General features: G+C 41.3%; 1 protein-coding gene across 1 annotated transcript; it reads left to right on the top strand.

The window, feature by feature from the left end:
* Window positions 1-6,567: 6,567 nt before the first annotated feature.
* Window positions 6,568-8,667, top strand: LOC147610974 (polyphenol oxidase I, chloroplastic-like). The gene is made up of 2 exons (XM_086785151.1): window positions 6,568-7,429; window positions 7,531-8,667. The coding sequence occupies exons 1-2, from the start codon at window positions 6,651-6,653 to the stop codon at window positions 8,375-8,377; spliced, it is 1,626 nt and encodes a 541-aa protein (XP_086641277.1). The 5' UTR covers window positions 6,568-6,650; the 3' UTR covers window positions 8,378-8,667.
* Window positions 8,668-11,189: the final 2,522 nt, after the last annotated feature.

Raw genomic sequence — 11,189 nt, 5'->3', positions numbered from 1 at the left:
CAAAGAGAGCTCTCTCTTATTTTCCACCCCACCACTCTCCCTACCCCTCTTCCATAAACTATGTGGACTCCTCTCCCCTTCACTCCTCCAATAGCTCACTAACACACCCCTGCCCCCTTCGGTCCTCCCACCACCTCTTCTATATCAAACCGTGCTCACATATGCATAGCCATCTGATGCATGTGGTTTTCCCTCTCATTGCCACTCAGGCAATGGCAGTGCGAGTGGGGGAGTTTGCCTTGGTTGTTTTGGATCAGGTGAGCAATCATCTTCAATTAGACGTGAGATAAGGAGCTGAAGGATGGTAATATTTATTATTCTCTAGGCGCTAATACCGTCCCTTTTATGGATAATATGGGAAGGATGTTTTACTATGGGTAATCCCCCTAGCATGTGTTCTACTAACCGCCACTGGGGTAGAGACCACATCATAAGGATATTAAACAATAGGAGGTCACCTATAAAGAGATTCATGAAGATAAGAAGAAGCTTCTCAATGAAAGAGTGAAAGAAGGCAATCAACGATGTCAAGGGGTGGACAGGCAATACACACAACAAAGGCGGTGCACCATTCGTAATTAGAGAAGTATGGCACCATAAAATATGGGTCCGAAGGAAAGGTAGCTTGGATCGCAAAATTCTTAAGTTGTTATTTAACTCATATTCAAATATATGTGGTTTCTAATGCATTACTAAATCTGTATCATGTTTTCTATGCATTTAATTTCATTTGCTATATTTTAGTAATTGTAGAAAATGACAATTAGTTGCCTTCCAAGAGAACGGGAGAATAGTTAGCATAGATTTCATACTAAAGCCAAAACTTGGGAGTGGCTTAAATAAGAGGGAGTGGAGATCGGACGGTGACATCCAAAGAGCTCCGCACAACTATGGAGGTGAGTAATTGATCCCACATGTACTTAATTTCTTTGAAGATTTATATGAGCGTGTTTAGGCATTAAATATGTATATGCTTTCATTGTGTAATGTAGGAGGAGAATGAAAGTGGCCTGGATGAAGGCAAAGGTGGTGGTGGTGGGGAGGATATAGATGAGGAACTTTTTCATTATGTAATGTAGGAGGAGAATGAAAGTGGTCAGGATGAAGTTGAAGGTGGTGGTGGTGGTGGTGGTGGGGAGGATACATATGAGAATGAGGAGGAGAGATCATTACATTTGAAGATAATATTCGTAAGCATACCAAGATTATCTTATTTTGCTTGTTTTTTATTATACTCTATTTTGAAACAACATTTTGACCTTCTACATGCTTCCTTTATTTGAATGAAGCTTGTTCATGTAATAAATTTATTTTAAGATTTCTATAATATGTTATGAATGTTGTATTTGTCATGCATGTGTTAATTTTTTTTTAAATTTGGGGGGGGGGCAAGGGGGGTGAGCGGGGCAGCATGGGGGAACGTTGGACAAAATGGGAGAGAAAGAAAAAAATGTGTTTCTCTCCCATTTTGCCCCCCCCTCCGATTCTTTTGACAAATTGCAACGCGACTGTATTTACGGCTCTAGCCATGTGCGTAGTTACACGAGAGAAATTAGAAACTCCAAATTTCCTTTGTTGTGCAGAGTAATCGTGGATGCAGCTATGTACGCATGCTTTGGTAGTATCCCTTTCTCTTTATATCTCGGAAAAAAGAAAAAATTTAACAAATGGTTATACTTACTCATGTCATGGTGCCATCCTTCTCTCTCTCCATGACAATTATCTTAGTTTGCTTGTTTTTATTACACTTTATTTTGAAATAACATTTTGACCTTTTACATGCTTTCTTTATTTGCAATATAACATGTTTTTTTTGGGCTTATGCAAAAGTGATATGCAAAACTTGATGTGAACTACTCTCTCAACATATGCTTGTATTTTTAAATGAAGCTTCTTCATGAAAATGTATTTTAAGTTTTTTATAATATGTTGTGAATGTTGTATTTTTCATGCATGTGTTAGTTTTTTTTTAAATGGGGGGAAGAGGGGGGTGGACATAATGGGAGAGAGAGAAGAAGATCTATTTCTCTCCCATTTTGTCTCTAGTTGCATGTATAGTCACGTGAGAGAGATTATAGTCTCCAAATTTCCTTTGTTGAAGTGTAGATGTGGATGTGCACGCATCTTTTTGTAGTGTGTCTCTCTCTCTTTATATCTCAAATAATTAAAAAATTTAAGATGGCATGCCATAAAAAGAAATGAAAATAAAGAAAGTATTAATATTAGCTTATGAAGAAAATAGAGAAAGAAAAAGGAAAAGTAACTAAAGAGAGAGAAAAATGAAAAGAAAGTAATTAAATAACTAAATGAAATGACGAAATGAAAAGAGAGAGAGAGAGAGAGAGAGAGAGAGAGAGACGGGACATAAATAATTGATAACCCTCAATAATCTCCCTTCCTTGCAATGATAAAATACCCTCGGGAGTTCCCTTAGAGAATAATTGACCAATGACAAGGCATCCTGCTTTTTCCTTAGGGAAAAATATGAAACCAAACACTAAGGCCTTTGCCTAGTGGCAGGCCAAAAAAAGAAAAAAGAAAAACTTTAATAAATGGTTATACTTACCCGTATCATCTTTCTCTATCTTTATGTTTTGGAAAAAAAAACTTTACCAAATGGTTATACTTACATAGTGATGTATGTGGGCCTATGCAAACTCCGTCATTTGGTAAACACTTGTACTTCGTGACTTTCATTAATGATTACTCAAGGCATGCATGGGTATATCCACTGAAGGCATGCATGGGTATATCCACTGAAGGCAAAGTCCGAAGTGTTTTTGTGCTTCAAACAGTTTTTACTTATGGTTGAAAATGTATCCAATTGTACTATGGGCACCCTCCGTTCTGATCGAGGGAGGGAGTACATGTCTAAAGATTTTGATGCATTTCTAGCTAGTCATGGGATAAAACACTAATGTACAGTGCCGTATACCCCTCATAGCAAAATGGTGTTGCTAAGAGGAAAAACAGGTCACTTATGGAGATGGCATGATGTATGGTCAAGAGCCAAGCTTTGCCACATGCGTTTTGGCTTGAGGCTATCATGTGTGCTGCATATGTACTCAATAGGTGTCCCACTAAGGCCTTGTAGTCTGTTACTCCATATGAAGCTTGGCATGGCAGGAAGCCTTCTATTGGTCACTTGCGTGTCTTTGGTTGCTTGGCCTATGCTTTAGTGCCTGTACAACAACGTAGAAAATTGGATAATAAGGCTGTCAAATGCATTTTTGTTGGTTACAGTGCTGAGAGCAAACATGTCGTGATGCCATTATACGGGTGCCGTCTGTCCTCTATTATATAGGCTCTTCTCTATCTATACAGGATTAACCACAACCCCACCTCCCTCCAAGTGGGCAAAGGAGGTGGGACTATTTCAAAATAACCACTCCTCCTGCAAGCATGAGGAGGAGCCAAATCTCACATCTTCCAATGCAATTTTGAATTTGAATCTAAGAAGATCTCATCTCACATCTTTCAATGAAATCTTTGTATACATGTTTACATACTTATAGATACACACACTTATATATATTATGTATGTATGTGTATCTATAGGTATGTAAGCATGTATATATAAATAGTGTGCATGTGCATGTGCATGTGTGTGTATGTGTGTGTGTGTGAGAGAGAGAGAGAGAGAGAGAGAGAGATTACATGTAAGATGCATTTATTTGAGAGTGAGCACACCTCACCACTCATCCCTACCATTAAAATTTAATTAATTAAAATTATATATATGTGTGTAAATCTATTTAAGTGTGTGTGTGTGTGTGTGCGTGTGAGAGAGAGAGAGAGAGAGTTTCTATGTGAGAGAGTGTGCGTGAAGACAGAGAGAGAGAGTGTGTGTGTGTGTGTGTGTGCATGAGAGAGAGAGAGAGAGAGAGAGAGGCTGAGAATTTCTATGTAAGAGATAGTTTGTGTGGGAGGAGATAGTGTGTGTTTTCATTAGTGTATGTGCGGTGTGTACATGTGTGTGTGTGTGTGTGTGTGAGAGAGAGAGAGAGAGAGAGAGAGAGACGATAGATAATTTCTACGCAGGAGATAGTTTGTGTGGGAGGAGAGAGTGTGCATTTAGATTAGTGTATGTGCGGTGTGTACATGTGTGTGTGTGTGTGTGTGAGAGAGAGAGAGAGAGAGAGTATATGCATGCATGTACGTACATCTGTATCTATGTGTAGAATGTGTGAGAGAGAGAAAGAGTGAGATGGGGCAGACCTGGAGAGAGAGAGAGAGTGTGAGAGAGAGATGTAATGAGGGAGGGTGAAAAGAGAGAGAAAGAGAGTGAGAGATAGAGAATAAAAAGAATCTTTATATATAAATAGTGTGCATGTGCATGTGTGTGTGCGTGTGTGTGAGAGAGAGAGAGAGAGAGAGAGAGAGATTACATGTAAGATGCATTTATTTGAGAGTGAGCACACCTCACCACTCATCCCTACCATTAAAATTTAATCGAAAATTTAATGAATTAAAATTATATATATGTGTGTAAATCTATTTAAGTGTGTGTGTGTGTGTGTGTGTGTGTGTGTGAGAGAGAGAGAGAGAGAGAGAGAGAGAGAGAATTTCTATGTGAGAGAGTGTGCGTGAAGACAGAGTGTGTGTGTGTGTGTGTGTGTGTGTAAGAGAGAGAGAGAGAGAGAGGCTGAGAATTTCTATGCAAGAGATAGTTTGTGTGGGAGAAGATAGTGTGTGTTTTCATTAGTGTATGTGCGGTGTGTACATGTGTATGTGTGTGAGAGAGAGAGAGAGAGACGACATATAATTTCTACGTAGGAGATAGTTTGTGTGGGAGGAGAGAGTGTGCGTTTAGATTAGTGTATGTGCGGTGTATACATGTGTGTGTGTGTGTGTGTGTGTGTGTGAGAGAGAGAGAGAGAGAGAGAGAGTATATGCATGCATGTGCGTACATGTGCATCTATGTGTAGAATGTGCGAGAGAGAGGGAGAGTGAGATGGGGCAGACTTGGAGAGAGAGAGAGAGAGAGAGTGAGATGGGGTAGACCTGGAGAGAGAGAGAGAGAGAGAGAGAGAGAGAGAGATGTAATGAGGGAGGGTGAAAAGAGAGAGAAAGAGAGTGAGAGAGAGAATAAAAAGTATCTTTTAATAAAATATAAATTAAATAGAAAACATATATGTATATGTGTGTATACATGTGTGTGTGTGTGTTTTTATTTACATTTATATATATATACATACATATGTATATATATATATATGTGTGTGTGTGTGTGTGTGTGTGTGTGTGTGTGTGTGTTTAGATGTGTGTATGATATATCTATCTATATATTTAAAAGTGACCACAACTTATCACCCATCTTCGCACATTAAAATTTAATCAAAATTAATTAAATTATATCGATGTTTGTATTTATATTTTTAAATACATGTATATATGTATAAGTATATGTGTCTATGTATAGGGTTATGTATCGAAAACATAATATTGTATATACTATATATTTACATGTGTATGTGTACGTGAGAGAGAGAGAGAGAGAGAGAGAGAGAGAGAGAGAGAGTGTAAGTGAGAGAGAGAGAGAGAGAGAGAGAGAGAGCGCTTCTATGTGTGGGAGAGTGTAAGAAGAGAGAGGGAGTGTGTGCATGTGTGTGTGTGTGTATGTGTATGTGTGTGTGTGTGTGTGAGAGAGAGAGAGAGAGAGAGAGCAGGTGTGTATATGTGTGTGCATGTGAGAGAGAGAGAGAGAGAGTTTCAACATTTGAGTGTGTGTACGTGAAAGAGAGAGGGAGAGGGCATGTGTGTGTGTGAGAGAGAGAGAGATGGTTGTAGAGAGGGAATAGTTCTTTTCTGGAACCTTGGTCGGCCGCAGCAACGCGCGGGTGCAATACTAGTATTATCTTAAGGAAGAGTTTCACAAAGCTACCATGTGACAAGAATTTGGGTAGAATTTGAATTTGGAGTCTCAACAGACGTGCGAAGCAATGGTTGCCCACTAGTGTAACCTTCTAGTGAGGAAACGCTAAGTGAGCAGTGGACGGGTGGAAGGTCTAGCTAGCAAGAAACAGTGCTCTTGTAACGAAGTGCTTGGCAATAGCGCTTGTGACGTTGCAAAATGAAGCAGTGTTAGAAAAAGGCGTACTATTTTACAAAAAGTCAAACACATCAATGGGTTTTATAGCTAATATTTCCAAAACATCGCAGCCATTACAAAAAGTCAAACACATCAATCGGTTTAAGTATAGCTAATATTTCCAAAAATCTCGGCCATTAATTTCAAGGCAAGCAGAAATTTAAACACGACTGGTTATTTTCAATCTTAGTCACACGTTCCGTTGCACACCGGCTCAATTGATCAAAATACTCGAAATATTAGATGTGGAATCGTCAAAACGGAGAATCACGTATAAGGGAACGCTAACCGCGTTGAATTGCGTGTAGCGTTAAGGTGATTAGGAGGAATGGAAAGACCCGCTAGTAAGAAACCGACCTGCAGGGGGTGACTTTGGAGCGCATGCAGGAAGCAGTCTCGATACGAAAGTGTGGAGGTGTGGAGATATAGAACTACAAAGGTGCGAGTGATGTTGTGTAATTCCACACAGTTGGGAATCCTCAGCTTACTCCTGAAAACCTATCCCAATATACATAGTACATATCCTCATCCCTTGCTAGTGGGTTGGAAATACGCAATTATGATATCTCAGCTGCCGATCCATCTCTTGCCGCTGCTGTTACTTCTACAGGCTTTGCTGCTGAGTACGGTTGTTGTAGAGCCTGGGCAGGCAGCCCCTATCCGGGCGCCAGACCTACGCCAGTGCAAGCTTGCAAGCGATACATCGCTGACCGACCCGCCGGAGACGGTAAAACTCAACTGCTGCCTTTCTGTGCCATCGCACAAAGCGGTAGACTTCTCCTTCGAGGCTTACCCGCCCGTGAGGAAGCATGTCCGTAGGCCCGCCCACCGAGCCAGCGAGGACTACATAGCCATGTACAACAAGGCCTACGAGCTCATGAGAGCGTTGCCGGCTGACGATCCGCGTAGCTTGGGGGCACAGGCTAATATCCATTGCGCCTTCTGCAACGGCGCCTACATGCAGGGTGGACCTGCCGGTGACATTCCTTTGCAGATTCACTTCTCCTGGCTCTTCCTGCCTTGGCACCGCTGGTACCTCTACTTCCACGAGCGCATTCTGGGCAGCCTGCTCAACGACCCAGATTTCTCTCTGGTCTTCTGGAACTGGGACGACCAGCGAGATGGTGGCAACGTGATGCCGGTCATGTTCGTTCGCAATGGCACTGCGCTCTACGACCCCAAGCGCAACCAGGGAAACCTCCCTCCGACGCTGGTCAGGCTGAACGTGAATGACAACAGCACCAACAACTCCGTGGTGGTCAATGAGAACCTCAACGTGATGTACAAGGCAGTGGTCACGCCCAGCACGGCCGACCTCTTCATGGGGGGCGCGTACAGGTACTGTACTGGGCCTCGCATCCAATCTGATGTAATCTAATGTTGTGATTCATAACCATAGGATTAATACCGATCTAATCGCCCTGTTTCTTTATGCACAGACTTGGCATGAACCTTACCAGCTCCACAGTACTCAGCGCTCCATTTAGTGGCAGCGTCGAGTTCACCGTACACGACGCCATCCACTACTGGACGGGTGACCCATTCGAGCCGCTTTCGGAGGACATGGGAACCTTTACCACTGCCGCCCGAGACCCCATCTTCTTTGCCCACCACAGCAACGTGGACAGGCTGTGGGATGTGTGGAGGTTCGATATCCCAGGCGCCCGGCGAAAGGACCATTCCGATCCCGACTTCCTGGACGCAGAGTTTCTCTTCTACGACGAGAACGCGAATCTAGTCAAAGTGAAAGTCCGAGACGCCCTCGACAACCAGAAGCTGGGCGTGAGCTACGAGAAGATGAGCACGGATGAGCAATGGCTGAGCTACTCGCCGCTGCCGATCTCTAACGGCAGCGCAGTAGCTGCCGCTGTCGCCAATGGTGCTCCGGAAATTGGAACCTCGCCTCAAAATGGCACCGTCAACCTGGGAGAGAAGCTCACGGCACTCGTGGACCGGCCGCCCGGTAACAAACCTCGTCATAGAGAGGAGGTGCTGGTGATCCAAGGTGTGGATTTGACGAGGGATAGCTTTATGCAGCTGGTGGTGTTCGTCAACCTGCCGGACGCTAACGCCAACACCGAGACGAGCAGCGCTGAGTACGTGGGCACCTTCAACGTCATACCCTCGGCGAGCAAACACAACCACCTTTTCACCAACGTGAAATTCGAGATCGGAGATAACCTCAAGCGCATCGGCATACAGAATGACGACAAGCTTGTCATCACCATCGTGGTGAAGGGCCAGGAGAAAGTCACAATAAAGGGCTTGCAAATCCAATACCCGTAACCGTCAGCTTCTATCATTTTTCAAGATTTGCCTACATTTTACTTACATCCTGCGCATCTAAGCTAATCCGCGTCGCGGTTAATTATAGCAAGCAAATGAACATTTTTTAGTCCTCATTCAATAATTTTGCAAGCTCGAAACAGCACCCCTTATTCAATCGATATATCCACTAGTACGCAATTTCCTTTTTTTATTTCGTTTAGTTCTAGTGTTTCTCTGAAACCTATGTATCCACTAGATATTAACTTGGGAATTTTTCATTTTATATTTAGGTTGGATCTAGTGACTCGTTCAAGACACTTAATGATCTAACATTTGTACTTAATTTGATAGGTCATTTTGGACTCTTGGAAACGTTTAAAAAGCTTCTCTCTCTTCTTTTGGAACTTTGAAATTCAAGCTCCCACGATGAGTTCCCATTAATTAGTTACACCTTAGAAACTACTCATACTACTTGTATGTGTGATTTCCATTAATCATCACAAAGAGCATCATAAAAAGCATGTGGGCAATGGATTCAAGCATAAAACATTAAATGATTTGTGCCCTTTGATGCACTTTTTTGGTGGAGCAAGGCATGTTCCTTTTTTGATGCCCGCCTTGTGCCCATCCCCAAGAGCAGCTATATTTGCAGCTCTAGCCACATGCATAGTCGCGCGAGAGAAATTGGAAACTCCAAATTTCCTTTGTTGTGGAGCAGAGTTGTGGACGCAGCTATGTATGCATCCTTTTGTAGTATCCCTTTCTCCTTATATCTCAAAAAAAGAAAAAACTTTAACAAATGGTTATACTTACTCATGTCATGGTGCCATCTTTCTCTCTCTCTATGAAAATTATCTTAGTTTGCTTGTTTTTTATTACACTTTATTTTGAAACAATATTTTGACCTTCTACATTCTTCCTTTATTTGCAATATGAACATCTTGTTTTGCATAAGCTTATGCATACATACTAATATAGAAGCTTTATGCCTACATGCTTGTGCATAAACCTATGCATGCTTATGCACAAGCCTATGCATAAAGCTTATGCACAAGATCTATGCAAAAGCTTTATGCATACATGTGTACATAGAGCTAATGCATACCTGCGTACATACATAAGCTTAATGCACAAATGTACAAATGTATTAGCCTATGTATAAGCTCAATATAATGAGCAGAGCTTATGTATTAGCCTATGTATAAGCTCAATATAATGAGCAGAGCTTATGTATTAAGCTCTATGTATTGAGCTTATGCATAGGCTTAATGCAATATAGAGCTTATGGCTTATGCATAATTGCTTAATTATATAGGCTTATGCACTTATGTATTAAGCTCTATGTATTGAGCTTATGCATAGCCTTAATGCAATATAGAGCTTATGGCTTATGCATAGCTGCTTAATTATATAGGCTTATGCATTAAGCTTAAATATAAGCATAATGCACAAGATCTATGCATAAGCTTTATACATACATGCATATATAGAGCTTAATTCATAGAGCCTATGCAATGCATAAGGTCTATATATTAAGCTTATGCATAGAGGTTATGCGCGACAAGTTATAAGTAAGGGTTATGCATAGTGCTTACGCAGACAGCATAGTGTCTCCCCATGGACCTTCACATGGGATCTTGTAACCACATTTTCTTTTAATATATTCCACCGTTTTAACTTTAAAAAAAATCAATCAATTAATTAATTGTTTCGACTAGGGCACTGTAACCTTATAATGATGTAACCGAAACACTAAGCGCGTTAAATTGTGAGTCGTGCACGGGTGGAGAGTCTAGCTAGCAAGAACCATTGCTTGGCAATAGCGATTGTGACGTTGAAAATGAAGCAGGGTTTAAATATAGCTAATATTTCCAAAAATCTCGGCCATTAATTTCAAGGCAAGCAGAAATTTAAACACGACAGGTTATTTTCAATCTTAGTCTTGAAATAAAGGGTGGTTATTATTTTGCCATCAGGTTCCGTTGCACACCGAACAATTGGAATCGTCGAAACACGGAGAAGAGTTATATGGGAACGTGGAAGCGCGTTGAATTGAGAGTAGCTTTAAGGCGATTCGGAGGAGTGGAAAGACCAGCTAGTAAGAAACAGACCTGGGGTGACTTTGGAGTGCATGGCAGTGCATCGATATATAACTACAGGTGTGGAGATATACAACTACAAAGGTACGAGGGTGTGGTAAAATAGGAAATCCCGTCTGTCAGAGTATGCAGATACGAACAAAACCTAAATTGTATGTTTAATATCTTTATTGGAAATATATACAGAGATGAACGGTTACATGCATTGCATGACCGTGACCGTTGGGGTTTCGCCAGGTGGCAAGACCTTAGTGGTCTTATTATTCCTACATTCCCCAGTAAGACCAGAAAGGTCTTGAGAGGGATACATTTTATTACTAATGCAAACGAAAACAGAGATGCACCCCCATTTGTGGTGCTTTGCATATATGCGTTATCTATATGCTATAAAGATTACAATATGCAAATGCATTCAACACGGATCAAGGAGTGCGTGTATGATCAGTAGCATAAATACTTTTGTCTTTCATTTTTGATCTTGCTACATATGGCTGCATCTGGACGTGACCTCCAATATTCTTTTCATCACGAGCACCTCCAATATTCTTTTTCACCACGAGCTTGTCCACCATTACTCCCCCTCAAGGGAGTGAAAAGAAGAACCAGAATATGAGAGATTGGAGAGGTTATAATGTCAAGGCTATACAGATCAATACCATAGTCAGCTGAATGTTGAAATTATCAACAACGTCTGGATCATTAGCACCATCCTGCTGGTCATCATTGGCATC

The sequence above is a fragment of the Cibotium barometz genome, chromosome 48 (assembly GCF_041138505.1).
Source record: "Cibotium barometz isolate CiBa-2024 chromosome 48, ASM4113850v1, whole genome shotgun sequence".
Taxonomy (NCBI): domain Eukaryota; kingdom Viridiplantae; phylum Streptophyta; class Polypodiopsida; order Cyatheales; family Cibotiaceae; genus Cibotium; species Cibotium barometz.
The sequence above is the reverse complement of the archived record's forward strand: the minus strand, read 5'-3'. Positions and strand labels throughout refer to the sequence as shown.

Excerpts from the sequence above, each read along its gene's own strand:
- LOC147610974 (XM_086785151.1), top strand. The coding sequence starts at position 6,651 with ATGATATCTCAGCTGCCGATCCATCTCTTGCCGCTGCTGTTACTTCTA. Across the intron at positions 7,430-7,530 it reads TTCATGGGGGGCGCGTACAG|ACTTGGCATGAACCTTACCA; the intron begins GTACTGTACTGG and ends CTTTATGCACAG.